General features: G+C 41.5%; 1 protein-coding gene across 1 annotated transcript in view; it reads right to left on the bottom strand.

The window, feature by feature from the left end:
• RELN (reelin) overlaps positions 1 to 17031 on the bottom strand; it is a 432712-nt gene that overhangs the window by 76102 nt on the left and 339579 nt on the right. The window contains exons 29-36 of the mRNA XM_081101781.1: positions 11346 to 11503; positions 9721 to 9928; positions 8134 to 8210; positions 4059 to 4217; positions 3685 to 3873; positions 2898 to 3171; positions 657 to 797; positions 383 to 560 (exon numbers count right to left, since the gene is read on the bottom strand). Coding sequence (XP_080957907.1) covers positions 383 to 560; positions 657 to 797; positions 2898 to 3171; positions 3685 to 3873; positions 4059 to 4217; positions 8134 to 8210; positions 9721 to 9928; positions 11346 to 11503 — 1384 coding nt within the window. The remainder of the gene's footprint in view (positions 1 to 382; positions 561 to 656; positions 798 to 2897; positions 3172 to 3684; positions 3874 to 4058; positions 4218 to 8133; positions 8211 to 9720; positions 9929 to 11345; positions 11504 to 17031) is intronic.

A 17031-nucleotide genomic window follows, 5' to 3' on the forward strand; every position in this document is an offset into this window, starting at 1 on the left:
ACCCTGAGCGTGACTGAGGGTGGCATCGCAACCTCCCAATCTGCTCTGCTCTGTGCATGACGGGGCGGTGCCCCAACTCCCCAATCGGCCCTGCTCTGAGCCCGACCAGGGGCTGCACCTAGGGATTAGGCCTGCCCTCTGCCACCCGGGAGCAGGCCTAAGGCAGCAGGTCGTTATCTCCCGAGGGGTCCCAGACTGCGAGAGGGCACAGGCCGGGCTGAGGGACTCCCCCTCCCCCCCGAGTGCACAAATTTTTGTGCACCGGGCCTCTAGTTATGTATAAAACACATCATCTGAACAGATTCAGAAATGCATCCGTGCGGAGCAGAGCGTGACGAAAGGAATTTCAGTAGCAGTATGGAGAAGGATAGTGTTATCTGACCCCTTTAAAAATGAGAGATGTTCCGGATTTGATGGTTTCCCCATTCAGATTCCCCCTCTCTGCACCGTATACTTCTGGCCAAAGGTCTGGATGTAAGTTCCCGTTGAAATCATCTTTAAGAATGGAGGGCAGAGGAACGACAGGGACGCAGTAGGTTCCACCAAAGCCCCGGTCACATCTACGAAAGAAACGAGTGGAGAAAAGGCATTATTTGTCCTGAGAAGCCATGTTTATTTATGTATTCCCAAAGGAGGAACTGCCAGTGTTAACTTACACACAGCGTCCAGCATCACAAGTCCCTCGTCCCGAGCACATCCACGGGCACCCTGAGGCCAGCACCACATTGTCAATAGCCCAGGTGTCGCCTCCCACAGTGTAGTTGGCCTGAATCCATCTGAACCGCGTCCTGGGAGATCTAAGCAAAGAAAACACACTTAGTTCGACAAGAAACCTGGAAAGCATGAGAACATTTACTTCAATTCTCCATTTACTTAAAGTACTCTCCTCCAGGTTCCAGTTCCCTCTTCTTTAAGACACTTGATTTTCATACCAAGTATTGGATACTATTTCCTCTTACACTATAAACAAGAAAGTATTAAACAGGCTTTTAAAATATTTCACCATTTTTTTTTTCATGCAAGAGGCTTCGAACATGTGTGAGGTGAGAGTTATTTTGAACTATGGGTTTATTTTGTGTTTGAACCATACGCAGAATTTTAGTCTTTGTTCTCAGACGTTCACTGCCATCCAGTACTGGGAAGGGGGCCCAGGGTGACAGACACGAGGAAAGATTGGAATCGTGCAAAGTTCTTGCCGTGAGGTCCCTGCTCTATGGTCCCTAAAGGGTTTGTGAGACAGTAAGTGGAAGCTCCATTGAGCTTCATTGGTCCTGACCCATGTGGTGCCTTCATTATCTGCCCTCTTCCCTTGTCTTATTTTCCCCTATTTCTCGCCTCACAATTATACTCTGGCAGCACTGAATCCTTGAATTTCCCCATGAAACTCTCTAGTGTCTGGGATTTTGTTTAGGTTTTCAACAGCAAACATGCCCTCCAGCAGGCCTTCTGTGCTTAAGCAAGACTCAGCTCAGACATCAGCTCCTCCAGAAAGCTCCCTCTGTTCTCCCCAAACTGAGTTAAGTATTACCTCCCTGTGCTCCAATAATATCCCTTTGTATTACCTGTTAGAATTTTATATCATAAACTGCTTAGAAGTCTGTTATCCCAAATAATGTATTTGTGTCCTGGCATCCGCCTATTTGTGTTGTGTTAGAGGTCTAAAACTCAACAGAGATTCAACAAATGCTTGTTGAATGAAAACAAACTGAACAAATGAGCTACAAGGAAGCATCCTGTAAAGCTCTGGGGTCCACAGGATATGATTTTAGGTTCAAAACTAAATGCTTTAGTTTCCTGCGGTGTTTTTCTGCCATTTGGTTATGCTTCTATTAATCAAAATTGAACCAGGAAAACAAAAACCACTATAAGTATTTAATACAAACAGAATTTGATGCAAGGAACTGTATGCACAGTTAGTGGTAGAGCTGAGAAGCCAACAGGGGTAGTGAGGAAACCAGAGGTTAGCAAAGTCAGGAAGCCTCTACAAGTCCAGAGTTGGAGGGACACAGGCAGGAGACATTGTTGTTGGTGTCCACAGGTCAAGGGCACATGAAGGGCCACCTGGGAAGAGCTGGAGCCACTGAAGTTGGCCAACATACGCTTGAGGCAGAAAGGGAGAGGGAGGAATATCCTGGTTTATCTCTGTTTCCACCCTCCAGTGTCTCTTGCCAGTGTCTGCCACTGTCTAAATCTATCAGGAAGCCAGCAGGTACAGAGGCTGGCACTTGCAGCCTATACAGGCCAACTTGCTTGCAATTCAGAACAGAGCAGTGCGGGGAGGTGATGGGGGCGGGGAGGAGGGAGACAGGGCTCTGGGGGGAGCAGTTCCAGATGGCACAATGTCCAACCAGCCACCACAGTACACCTTAGTTCCTAGAAAGATCCTAAAACATCCAAATGCCTAAACCACGGAAGTGGGAGCCTGTTATAAGCCCCAAAACAACTCTTGAATGTGATCCGAAATGCTGGTGAGGGGAAGAAAGATGTAAAATAATATGAGCATTTTATTGTGGTTTTGAAAGTAAAAAAAAACCCCACAAACTAACAACTGAGGATACTCTCCCATATGCGATGATTTCACTTACTGCTTAATGTGAGTAAGTATCTGCCTGTTTATTTGGAAGATACTTATTTTTACAACAGTTTAAAAATGGAATCTGATGGGCAGCCTTCCCGGGGCTGAGGAGCAGAAAAATTCAGCCTTGACAAACTTTCGGAACTCCTCACCACATTAAAAACCGCAGCCCAAAGCACCTTACACTTTTCTTCCTGGCACATTCTGCGCATAATCATCGTGAGAAAGTAACAGCATTGCCAAGTGGGATCACAATTATTTTCAAATCAGGTGGCAGAAACCTAAAGGAAGTTCTGCCATGTAGCCAAGTGACAATTCTCACATGGTGGCGAGTGGGAGGTAGACAGTGATCCGCTTCCAATTCTGGAATCTTTCCGAGGTGTAAATTGAACTTTCTGTGTAGTGCAGACAGCCAATGGTCGGAGGGACACACTCTTCCGTGACAAGATGCCAGTCCCTGCCATTGTTGAGAGAATATTGGAGCTGGACGCTATGGGAGTCGCTGAAGGGCTTGCTACAGCCCATGCTCATGTCAAACTGCAGGAAGGTCGATGATGACACATGAAAGTCCCAGGTCTCTGCATAACGAGGTTTTCCTACACGAAAGGAAAAGTTTAAAGGGCAGCATATAATTGTGCGCTCTTTTCTTATTTGGCATATGCAGGTCACAGACATTTTCAGTAGCAAAGGAAAATCATGTCTTATCCTTCGTGCCTCATTCTTCGGTGGTATTTTTACTAGTATTTGATTAGCATAGACTCGAAAACATGGAAAAAAACTTCACTATCTTGAGAAGGGTGCATATAGAGCCTTAAGCCTGTAATTCTGCAAATTCTGAAACAAAGGAATGTCTTCAGCTAGATATATTTTGCCCTTCTTTTAAGAAACCTCAGTCATACTCTGCATGCTCTGTGAGAGTTCTAACAAGAACTGTTATTCGGCTCACCAAGTTATATTAGAGGACAATACAACTTTTTTTTCCCCAGGAGCCTCCCTCAGCACAGGCAGTTATGCAACAGTTTTGCATTAGAGAATCTCCTCTTGATTTTTAGTTAATTTAGTCCTTTAGTTAATTAAATACTCTCCCTTTATTTGATGAAAATATATACCTATGTTTTCAGTGAATATCAGAGCAGTATCCATAGAGAGACAGTCAATGTCGACTTGACCTCCTTGGATTCGATACCAGTTGGCTTGCAAATCTATAGAGCCATCAAATTTGTCTTGAAACCCAGTTTGAGAGCTGTCATTCATTCCTATAAGGACATCATCCAAGGCCCACTGGGCTGAATGCTTCCCTGGAATCAGATGAATAAAGGCAGTTACAGAAGGTTCATTATATACAATATACATGTCTTTATGACCGTGCTTTTAAATCAAATTGTCTAGAAATTGACTGCAAATTAAGAAACACACAATACAATGTGGCTTTAACCATTAGTCCTAAATGCTACCAGGAAAGTTGGGGTGAGCAGTAACTTGCCATGTTGGGGTTGCCACCATCGAAAAGCTGTAGCAGGTGTCTTTGCCTCCCGTGGCAGGTCAATGGAAATGATCTGTGGTTCCAGAAATGACATGAAGTCCAACTCGCGAAGCAAATGCCAGAGTATTCCATTGTCATTTGAATACTGAACGATAAGCCCTGAGTTAAAAGACATAAATCCAGTTACTTGGAAAGCTTTCCTAGAGGCAAACGAGGCAATGAACAGTATTTTTTAAATGGCAAGGCTGCAGCAGAAACTTCGAATTGTGACTCATGGAATGAGGGCACATTCATCTAACTTCCAAGGAATGAATTAGTAGACCTGAAGGCTCATCAATTCCTTGACAGTTTCTAATGCACCACCTCCCCGGAAATGGAGAAGAAAAATACATAAGCTCTTTTAAAGACCACTCAAGTTGTATGAACAATGAGTAGGCTGGTAAGGGGAACATAAAAATCCACTCCCGATTATGTATTTGAATTTTAGATTCTGTCCTGAATATTACAGTTTCATATCATTATTATACACTCAGAAGAAATAGCTCAATCTCCCCAGCACAAAATCAAGTAGTGCTCTTTTCTGCCAAAGCACCAGGCGGTGAGTGAGGCCCAATTTGAAATTCTGTTAAGCAGAAGGATCAGACCTTGGTCACCGAAGTCTGAATAAAGTCAAATTATTAAATAGCAAAGCTGAAAAACTCACTACCCTCCAATGTTGGTCCTACTTTCCTTTCTCTGTGCCACCCTTTCCCCTTCACTTATCCCATCTACCCAACGTCCCTCCGTCCATCACCAGAGTAATGTGATTTAGGGACCAGCATCGGAACAGGCCTCTGAAGGGATTCAGATGTACATTAAAATAGTAGAAGTCTGGCTCAAGAAGTCCACGCTCCATCTGGTTTCTGCTTGTTGCCTTTCTCCTCATTACTTTTCCAGGAGAGTCACATATGCATACCTTCAGGCAGCAACAAAGTCTGCAGAGCTGAGGACCCCCAATGCCAAAGGACAATGAAGAAATGCCTCCCAGAGAAGTTACAAAAGAGTGGAGAAATGCAGTGAGGGGAAACAGCAATATCCATATTTTATATCAACTGCTGAGCCTCATTAGCTGTGTCATCTAACACACTGCACATCTGAATAAACCAAGCCGTTTTTGCTTATCTACCGAGTGTTTACAGCATGCAAAACATTTCTCTTTGTAAATTATAACTCCATCTGCATTCTGCCCAGTCTTATAGGAAATAGCCTAGTTTTGATTTTCATTCCAAATATGCAAATTGGAGCTTCAGCTTGGGTAAGTAAAAAATCTTTGGTTTCATCACTGGAAAAGATTGGTTCAAGGATTTAGAAAGATTTACATTTTAACAGCCAGTTTTTTAGGAAAAGGCTAAGAAATGCCTGTGGGATGTGAATTACATGACCAGCAGTGAGTTCAAGAAAATGGCTCAGGAGTAGCTGAGCAGAAGTTGTTCTTTCCTAAAGGGACACTGAGGGAATCTGCCCTATGGGCACGTAGTCAGAGGTTGTATAGAGGAGAGCCTAATGCGTATGAAGAGTGGGTGCTTCCTATTACACTTTGGTCAGAGGTTTTGTTTGTTCGTAGTTTATGTAAGAATAGGGTGCAGACTAGTAATTTTCAAAAGAGTCATAATTGTTACACTATCCCAACCACAAACTATTTTCAAATAGCAATTTTATTGTAAGGATTTAAAGAAAACATCAAAATGCTCTACTTCTCCAATCAGAAAACAAGGTCCTGAGGACGGGACTTGGTCTTTTTCTCACGCCTCGAAGTTCTTATCTCTGCATGGGCCAAGCATGTGCTTGGGAAATATTCATTTGTTTTGAATTTCATAGAGTGTTTGTAGGGTGATCTTGTAAACACTTACCCTATTATGTCGCTGGCTGGCTGGCAAACCTTCAGTTGGTCTCCATGACACATGGATTCAGACTCCATCTCCTTACCATGGCCAGTGAGACCCTGTGTGACCCAGCTCCTGTCTGTCCCTTACACAGACCACTCGCCTACCTTTATGAGCCCCAAGCCACAGTGCCCTTCTTTCTGCTCCTGCAATATCAAGATTCTTTCCCACCTCGTGGCCTCTGCTGTCTCTTCTGCCAGGAAAATGTTCCTGAACTGGCTGGCTCCTTCTCATCCTTTACATTTCTATTTAAACGTCACTTCCTCAGGAGTTCCCCCCCACCCCCACCGCCTCACCCCCTTCTATCAGTAGTTCTCAACCTTCCTAATGCCGCGACCCTTTAATACAGTTCCTCATGTTGTGGTGACCCCCAACCATAAAATTATTTTCGTTGCTACTTCATAACTGTAATTTTGCTACTGTTATGAATCATAATCTATATATCTGATATGCTATATGTGTTTTCCGATGGTCGCGACCCACAGATGTTGATTTAATCAACATCTCCCCCTGCATAAGTTTACTTTCCATCTCATTGGCTTATCTATTTTCATTGAGCCCATCAATCTAACATCTTGCTTATTCATTTTCTTTGTTGTTTATTTTCTAACTCCACTCACTCGAACGTATTTGCCCTTTGGGCAGGGGTTTAGTCTGCCATGGTCGATAGTGGGACACTGGATCTTCCTCTTCTGGCACATGGTAGTTTGTACTTCTTGTCCCCATCACTACATTCTCTCTTTCCCTTTGCTCCATGGCTGACAATACCCACAATCTACCCAGCAGCTGCTTCATTATTCTGGGTGCTGGAATGAGGCCCTCAGAGGATCCATGTAGCACAAAGGAGAAATCCTTTTTTTTTTTTTAAACCAAGATTAGAGAGCTGTTTGTTATTGCAGCATAACTCAGCTCATCGTAACTGATGAATCCGTCTTTTGGTGACACTGTATCTGCAGCTCACTGGAATAATGTCAGGCTTAGAGAAAACTCTTAATAAACCCTTGCTGAAGAGATTAGAGAACACAAAATGGTCTATAAAAGTTTCTAGACTGCTGCTTCAGTAAACAGGTGATCTAGATAATTACTAGACTAAAAGTACTGACATTCTCAGAAAAAGTCACAAAAGCTTTCAGTGTGTGCTGATATGGCCAAGGACATTTAGAATTGACGAACAGAGCTATCAGTAGGTCTACTGGCTAATAGGTACTGTTTAAATCACCATGTTTTACACAGTCATGCTTGAGATAATAACACACTTAGAGGCTGAAAAACTCTTCACACGCCATTTAGAGATCAGGGATTGGAGGAGGATTTCGTGCTAGGAGCCAGTTCGCATTCGGAGTCCCTTAAGGAACCTCATTATCTTTGTAGAGTTCCTGAAGGCCACCTTGCATGCTTCAAGCCTTCTGCATTCCCTTCAGAACTGAATCACTGAGGCAGAAGATGGTATAGATGCCCAGAGAGAGCAGAGGTCTGGGCAAGGAGAGAGGCAGTATAGCATGGTGGTTCAGTCATGGGGTCTGGACCCAGTGTGAGTGGCTTGAATCCCTGTTCATCCACTTACTAACTGCATGATCTTGGGTAAGTTACTTGAATTCCTTGTACCTCAGCTTCTACATCTGTACAATAGGACTACTAATAGTACTTATAGCAAAGGGGTATGATGGGAATTAAATGAACACAGTTAAAACACATGGAATAGTGCTATATATATAGTTAGTGTTCATTATTAACAAGAACTGCTTCTTCTACTCAATGATTCCAGTACCCCTAGAATGTTTATGGGCAGAAAGTAGCATTTGATCTGCATTCAATAATGATCTATGTGCACAATGCATTTCTAGTCCCTGAGCCGAATGTAAAAGTCTCTGCTATTTTTTTTTCTCCCTGTGGAAAGTTATAAAATGATCAGGGTTCCCTAAAACAAATAATCATCATGCCAGAGCAGACATGATGCTTTTCAGGCTTACGGATCTGCATGAGGAATTTTAGAGATCATGGCTCTATGCAGCTGCCCATTCAATGATGGAGAAGAGAGGAGAAGGAATGATTCAGGGAGTGGATCAGTTTGCAAAATCCTGGACCAACTCTGGGAGGAAAAAGGACTAACTTGCCAAGAGTAACTGCAATTTCCATCAAAGATGGCAGCTTACCTTCATTTCTAGCTCTTGGTTTGATGCAGGTAATGCCTGACGTTTTGCTTCCAATTTGTATATAAAACTGAACGAGTCTGGGAAGGAAAAAAACCTCCAAGTTACTTACAAATAGGTGAATTCAGAAGACATTTAAACTTTTGCTTTATGACACACACACAAATCCTATAATTCTTAAGTTTTAAACATAAAGGGCATATGACCACCAGAAACAACAGAGATTATATCATAAGTTATTCTCTAACCATTAAAAAATAATTCATATGACATTCATTTTATTCTGTAATAACCACCGAAACTAAAGGAAACAGTTTAACCCCACTTTATTTTGACAGGCTGATGTAATGAAGTGAAGTCACTAAAATGACAGTTCCTTAAATCAAGAGAATACTGTTCTTGGAAACTCAAGATGAGGGAAAAAAAAATCTAACATTAAGAAGCTGAGCTCTTTGGTCTTGGCCACAGAAGCAAGATGACGAAGGAAACATCCTTGGTTGGAAAGCGGCGCAACAAGCCGCACACACTGTGCCGCGGCAGTGGCTCCAAGGGCTGTCCCTTCCGAAGTCCACCTGCGGCAAGTGTGGCTACCACAAGCGGAAGAGGAAGTATAAGTGGAGGGAGTGCCAAGGCTAAACGAGCAAACACCACCCGCGCTGGTGGCATGAGGCACCTAAAATTGTGTACCACAATGAGGCATGGACCCCATGTAAGAACAACATCTAAATCCAAGAGGGCAGCATCCAGTTCATCTACAGAATTTCAATGACTAGTCAAGCAAGAAATGTTTTTTTAAAGAAGCTGAATGCTACATTTGTTAGGGCCAGATAACGAGACGGTTTAATTTTTCACAACTGACACTCACTCAGTGTGAATGACATTATGCCTCAGTCCACGGTAAACCAACAGAGAAGGTCTACCTGACAGGCAGGCTCCTGCGAGGAGGAGTCAGAGGAGAAAGAGATTGAAAGCAGAAAGTATGACACAGAACTCCAGATTTTAGTGAGAATAACGTCTAGAAGTTTCAAACATTTCTTCATTTTTCCTTCTCCCAATTCTCAAATAATCTAATTGATTTATAAGCAGGACAGTTTTATTTTAGGTGTGATACTTGACCTTAAAACCAAGCAGTTATTTATTTTACCAGTAGGTGTCAGTGTAGGTATTTTAAATTCTGGAGCACTTTTCGTTAAGTGAAAACAAATAGACTTAGATAAATGGATGCATCATTTTCAGACACAAAATTTAAAGTTGAAAAAAAAAATCTTTGCTTTACCTGAAATATGTTAAAAATAATACCAAATGGTCTTCATAATAATGCAGAAGTTTAGAAAACCAAGCTGATATACAAGGCTGGGTGATGACTGTATACTGATAAATAAATTGTGGTATAAATTTTGTAGAAATTACCCATTTCATTACAGACTTAAAGTTATGCCTCATTTTTACATATCAGAATCTATATAGAGAAACATTATTATGTAAACCTCAATAACAGAACAGAACCCCGAAACAGAATACGTTTCAGGTTAGACCATATGACATGGTAAATACAATGTTCATGGAGAAGTGTACCAATGAACTACTTACCTGATATTCCTGGTGTCCAGAGGGACAGTCCGCGCTTCCCTTTTCCCCGGGCCATTGAAGTAGAGGGATTTGCCGTCGTTAAGCGTCCCACAGCCCGTTCCAACCTGGCCTCCGGTTATCTTGTACCACAGAGAACTGAGCTTCCCCTCAAACCTATCGAACATCTCACTGTGATTAGGCACATTAGACACACAGGTTCCTTGTGCGGCTTCCGAGAAAAGAAATACACGGGAGAGAGGTTTCATTGAAATCCTTTCATGTTGTAAGGTACATTCAAGCGCATGGGCCAAGGAAACATTTGCACAGGTGTTAGGAGAAAGAAACCAAATGAAAATTTGTATCTCACAATTGCATGACTGAAATGCAGCTGTCACTACCATCCTCAGAAACACTATTCTGCCTCTATAATTGTTTTTTTTTTTTTTTTAATGGGAGACATTGGGAACCACACATTTCCATGGCTCTTGCTACTCAAAGGATTTGTACAAACTGAGAATAGATTTTGTCCACAATAAAGTTAGTTTCTCTATCACCCTTCTGTTAGAGGACCAATGGGAGGAGTTAATCCCAGATTTTAGATAACCACCCTGAAGCCACAGGTGACAGTGCTCTCCACGGAAGGCCCCTGAACAACATGTTTGCCCCTGGTTATACTCCAGAAGGGCAAGGCACTGAAAAGCTAATCTGTTTAAAGCTGTCTCCAAGAAAAATTTTAAAAAAAGGTATTGGTGCTTATAATATTTTCTCTTTAATTTTATCTTTAATCTCAGCTCCCTTTTTATTTTTGCTTATAACAACATTCAACGGTGACTGTGGTCAGAAAATACTATTCTTGTACAGTTCTCATGGGTAGTCTTAGATTTATCATTTCAAAAGTTGACTGTTACTTTAAATGTATAGAATTACATTTCTTATAAAAAAACAACAACAATGTGAAAAGCACAGGGAGTCGTGGCAGCCAAGTGATTAAGATCTTGGGCCTGGGTTTTAGAAAATGACTACAAGGGTTTGAAGCCTAGCTCTAGCAATCCTACCTGTGTAACCTTGTCAGATTACTAAATCGCTCTGTGCCTCAGTTTCCTTAAATGTACACAGGAACAATAACAGTATTATGGCACAGGGTTATTGTTAGAATTAAGTGAGATGAAATAAAAGGCACTTACTATATAGCCTAGCATGAATTAGGAACTCAAACAATGTTAGTTGTTACTGTTATTACTAATAAAAATTTGTGTTGCCTTTGGCTGGGTAGCTCAGTTAGTTAGAATGTCATCCCAATATGCCAAGGTTGCAGGTTCAATCTCCCGTGAGGGCACATACAAGAAGCAACCAATGAATGCATAAATAAGTGGAACGTTAAATCAATTTCTGCATGTGTGTGTGTGTGTGTGTCTCTCTCTCCCTGTCCCTCTAAAATCAATAAAAAAGTTTGTGTTATATTTTTCTTCCTTAGGCAGCTCAAAACTACAAAAATACTTTAGCATTTCATGTGCTTGGGTTGCAAATTCTTGCGATTAAGACTTAAGGAAGATTAAATTTAGAATATATTTCCTTAGAAGAAGTAACATGAAATATAGTAACTAGAGATACATATTTTACAAACAGACACCTGTCTGAGGCCTTACCGGTGTACCCCAGGTCACAGAAACACACCCCTGAGACGCAGTCCCCATGGCCACTGCAGTAACTGGGACAAGGCTCAGATATGTACACTCCATCCAAACCAAAGGGAGGCACGTTTTTCTGTGAGCTGCTCTCCTGGATCCAGCGGAATCTGATCTTACTGTTGGGAAAAACAACATGTGTTCTTGTACCAACGTCTTTCTGCTAAGCACTGAAATCTACGACAGTTAAAATACACTAGTATTTGAACGTATGCTTGATCGGACACAACCTTCATAAGCTGTCTCTCTCAGATCTTTCTCAAAACTTCTTCAGTATAAATATTTCAATATCAGGTACAGGAGACTTTTGATGTCCAGGAACACAGTATAGGTTTTTACTTGTAGATTGTAAGAGGCTCCCTGGAAATTTTTGAAACCATCAAATGAAAGCTCTTTGCTAGAATACATAAGGGACTCTGGCTGTTAGCCACTGGCATGATTCTGATAGTGAAGAATAAAGTTTGTCCTGACAGCTCTGTTCCCACCTGTTGCCTTCCTCTTCACTTTTCATCTGCAGATCTCCAAGGCGCTCATTCTGTGGACTCTTAGCAACCAGCTGGGCTGCCAGTGAACACTGGTAACTGCCAATGAACAAAGGAGGGACCTGGTCCCTGTGCTTCAAAACCCTGGGACACCAGCGGGCTGGGCTGCTGTCCAGTCCTCCCCCCACAATAACAGTCTTGAGGCCGCCAAACTAAGACTTGTTCCAGTTGCTTTCCAATCTTTTCAATCCCTTCAACACATCTCTTTTCTTTTTAAATATTTGGAAACCTACACACATCTTTAATTTCATACCAGGAAAATACATCGTCTTCCTTAGTTCTACTGATATCAAAAAGGAAAGGTGGATTAGGCTATCTAGATTTCAATTAATTTTTGCTGCCAATATTTATAGACTTTGGAGTGAATCAGTAAAAAAGGGTAAAGAATCTTAGAGATCAATAAAGATTGTTAAGGATAACTGTAGACAAAGATGTTTCCTTCTCCCCTCTTTTATTATATGTCAGTATCAGAACACATTTCTTTCTGCTTCTTCAAGTAGCTTTGCTAATTTGGCAACACTAAACCAAAGCAATGTGTTTTTTCTTTGTTGTTTTAAGTTACCTACTTTAGGCAAATCTGCAGAATGTAACCAATGGTGCTGTTTACTGGGAGTAAAAGGGCTCAGAGGTTACTCATCTATTAACACAAAGTCTTAACACACATTCTTCAGTGAACGCGTATTTTCTTTGGAGCTAATTCAAAATATATTGGTCTTATTTTCAAAGGTAAAAGACAACTGAATTAAATATTAGAAAAACAAAGCAAAAATAAAAGAAAGAAGAAAGGAAAAGAAAAAAGGAAATACAGTTGCAGAATCATGGACCTTGGGAAAATTCCTCCCATTGGGATTGCAATGTTATTTAGGCTGTGAAGAGATTTTTCCTCTCAAAAGAAGTAAATGGAATTGATGAACAGTAGCTTTTGAAAATTGCTCTGAAGGAAAATGTTACGGGCTCTGTGTCCCTTCCAAAATGTAGGCTGTGTATCTGTAATAAAAGAGGAAAACACACCAATTCCATCATATAAGTCCTATTTGGTTAGAAGTCAGTCACACTTGTCTTTTCTTTTAACTTTTCTATAATAAAATCCAGGGACATATGGATCCATAGCTTCTACTCCATGGAAAGTCAGAAAAAAAGAGGTAAGAACACCTTCTTTTTCTGCCCAAGCTCTCCCACCTGGCATCTCTGCTTCATGGAAGGGGCAACCTCAGATCGAGGCCCAGAGGCATTCAGAAGGTTGGAGAATCCTACATTTAGGTAATTTGATAATGGACAAAGGGCAAGTGAAGTGCCTTGACCTATTTGACTCTTAGATTACTATAATTTTCATTATAATAAAAAAAATCAATGTTTAGTCTGGCCAGAGAGAAAGTGACACCCCTGTTGGTGGATCCTAAGGCTGCTACAGAACCAAGCAGCACAGTGTGCTGTTCGGTATTTGAGAGGGTGAAGGATCTCAGGAGCTCAGCTTTAACGAAGGCATATTTAAATAAAACAAAATGACTAATCATTTTGTTAATAGGGTGAGTCCAGGACATGGGGAATCATGGCTGAGTGTCCTCGCTGGAAACCTATGTTCCAGAGCGAAAGGGCAAGAGCTGGGACCTTTTTTCCTTCTTTTAATCTTTGCTAGTTGTTTTTTTGCTGGAAGCACAAATCAAAGAAACAGAGGTTTGTTTCACTGATCACGACGTGGGCGAGCTTTGCTTCATTGCAATTTCTCCAAGTTGTGCCTGCTTCCTGATCCCTACTGCTATTCTGTTCTCCTCTCAGGAGCGCAATCTTAGAATTGAGCACAAGTAATTTAGCAACCTCTGGGTTGCTGGAATAAAAGGAAGAACTAGTAAATTTACTAAAAAATATAATCATAGAGAGACCATAAGAAGGGAGGAAATAAGTCAGCCAAAGGTAAGCTAATAAGAATGCCTAGATTCCACATAGTTTGCATTTATTTAAATCTTTATTATTGAAAGTATTACGTATGTCCCGCTTTTTCTCCCATTGAGAAATTTGCCCCCTACCTCCTCCCCAGGCCTTCACCGCACTATTATCTGTGTTCCTGGGTTATGCATATATGCATACAAGTTCTTTGGTTGATCTCTTCCTACCCACCCACCCCCATCTTCCCTCTGAGATTCCACAGTCTGTTCCATGCTTCTATGTCTCTGGATCTACTTTGTTCATCAGTTTATTCTGTTCATTAGATTCCACATATGCGTGAGATCACGTGATACTTGTCTCTCTCTGACTGGCGTATTTTGCTTAGCATAGGCGGGGCAATAGAGCTTTGAAATTATTAAGATCATTAATGTATGTGTGCACATGTGTGCATGTGCTAGTCATGCCTTTTCAGAGAGAAACAGTAGACTTCAGAACAATGAGTTCTTGCTGAACAGAATGGAATTTATTTTGGAAATCATATTTTAAAAAGAGAGGTGTCTTGAAAATAGATAATCTCCTATTGCTTGTTCTTATTCCTCATTCAACATCCCTTCATTCAACCAGCATTTATCAAGTGCCTACAACATGTTAGGGCCAGGGATACAATGGGAAGCAGAAATCCTACCTGGTTCCTGCCTTCACGTAGCCCACAGTTGAGTGAGGAGACAGACTTAATTAAACCCCTGCACAAAGAAATGTGAATGTGCAGCTCGGATAACTATCACCATTAAGCAGGACACTGAGCTATGGGAGAATGTAATAGAGGCCTTTGACCGGATAGTCAGGAAGGTCTGGAAAGAACTGAAGGAAGTAATGACTGAGGAAAACACAGAATTTGATCTTACGCAGCTTTACTAGAAATAAACCATAGTGTGGTTTGACTACTTAAATTACTGAACAACCCTAGCCAGTTTGGTTCAGTGGGTAGAGCGTAGGCCTGCGACTGAAGGGTCCTCGGTCAAGGGCACATGCCTGGGTTGAGGGCTCGATCCCAGGAAAGGGCATGTAGGAGGCAGCCAATCAATGATTCTCTTTCATCACTGATGTTTCTATCTCTCTTTCCCTCTCCTTCCTCTCTGAAGTCAATAAAAATATATTTTTAAAAGAATTACTGAACAAAACTCCCCCTTTGCATGTCTCAGGTAAGGAAGAAATAAAAGATGAGACTCTATCTTTGTGCCCTTCATCAATTACCTTTGTTTGGAGGATGCCTGAGTGACCAGGAGAATTGGTTTCTACAACACCCCCTTCCACTACCACACTTCAGAGAAGGTTGCATTTGCCTCTCAAACAAGGAAGGTTCCCGAGCATCTGCTTGTCCACTGCAGAGGTGCACAGGTGGTGGGTGGTGGTGGAGGGGACATTCTGCTGATTACTAAGCAACTATTTCTAGCCCTCCCAGACAGACCAACTTTTTTTTTTTTTTGCATTCTGCATGAGGAACCTACGGCAGGTTGCCTGGCATACTGTATGGTTGGGGGTGTTGCTGAGAGTCAGGAGGGACGTCCCAGCACATATTTACCACAGCCAATGTCTCTCCTCTGTAGGCAAGAACCAAGAGAATTCACATGAGTACAAACTGCTCCTTTTGAGAAAATCAGCTTAGAATTATTTGTGAAAGAGCAATGTTCTAGTAACGACTAGTATTATAAGCATGTTGCTTTGTGACAAAAATAGCTCCAAATTTTGACAATTTTCACACTTAGAATTCTCAGCTTTCCAACACTGTATTTGGAGATATCTGAGGTTAACATATTGCAAAAGGAACAACAACAGCTCATTTACTTGGGTTAAAGTAGAAACATATTTACTATTCTCTAGTAGAGAGCTCTTCGTTAGAATGCCATCAACCAATAAGCTGGATGGTATTCAAATTAACCAGGAAGTTGGATTCTAAGGAACAATATTTCTTCTTCCAAAAGCTGAGGTCCAAGAAAATATTGATACATTGGTAGCCTCAAAATATTGGCTTGCTTTGTGATATTAAGGACAAGTTTCTCTTATTTCTCACATATGGCTTTATCTGTTGGATTATTTCACCCAATGTCAAACAAACTGCAGCTTCAGATGCCACTGTATATTATCTGGCTTTGGGGATTCAAACCAGATTTGTGTTGTTGGCTTCTGATTCTGCTGACTACTTTCTAGTGATATCTTCCAGCACCCTCATATTCTACTCATTGCAGCAAAGATGCCCACCCCTTATCCCCCCACCCCCATGCTCCCCAACTTCGTAGAGTGCTGCACCTATATATTTAGGAAGAGCTGTGGTTGGGCCACAGTTTCAGAAAAGCATGTAGACAGAAAGGCAGTGGTGGAGGTAAGGAGAACAAGGGCTGCACGCCCAGCTTGAGATGGGCAGAAAGCAGGATGAGATGGCTATTTAGCTGCATGTTTTTATGGAAAAGGGAAAATGTCTTAAATGGTGAAGCCTGGAGAGTAGAACCAACAGCTGGGAAGAACAACTGGTTAGGGAACAGAACTCTCTTAATCAAGGAACCTTTCTTGTCCTGGACATTGTGAAAGAGGGAGATGCAGGTAACAAGTATCTTGCTGGCTTTCAGAATTCCCACAACCAGTGGCTACCATGTGCTTCCCATTCTTTACTTTCTTTTTTTTTTTTTTTTAGTGGGAGTGTCTATTGTGTTTATCCGGTCATTGTCTTTCCAATGTTGAATATAGGTGGGGTACATAATTCGTCTTTTTAGTTTACACGCCTATGGATCAAGAGGAGCCATGTCTATCTATACCTTGACCTGATGTAGTGCCTGATACTGTGATGGGAAGTTTTTCTACTGAAGTTTATGGTGTAATTTTTTCAGGGACACACATCTAAGAGAACACAACCAGCTTACCTAGCTAGATGATACAGAGCAAAGTTGATGATCAGTTAGGTGAAAAATTCACAAACAGAATAGTCCCCAATAACTTTACGAATAAGCCACTCCCCTATAGATTGCTAAGCTTTTATCATTATGCCAGTCAGGATGAGGAAAGTTATGCTGTGGTAATAAACAACCCCCAATCTCAGTGGCTTAACTCAACAAAAGTTTGTTTCCTGATTATGCTACATGTCTAGTATACATTGGCAAGGAAGTCTGCTTCTTGTAGACACGCGGGGACCCAAATTCGTGTAAGCTTCATCTTAAAACATGCTTTCA

Source organism: Myotis nattereri (assembly GCF_964212035.1).
Source record: "Myotis nattereri genome assembly, chromosome: 11".
NCBI classification, from domain to species: domain Eukaryota; kingdom Metazoa; phylum Chordata; class Mammalia; order Chiroptera; family Vespertilionidae; genus Myotis; species Myotis nattereri.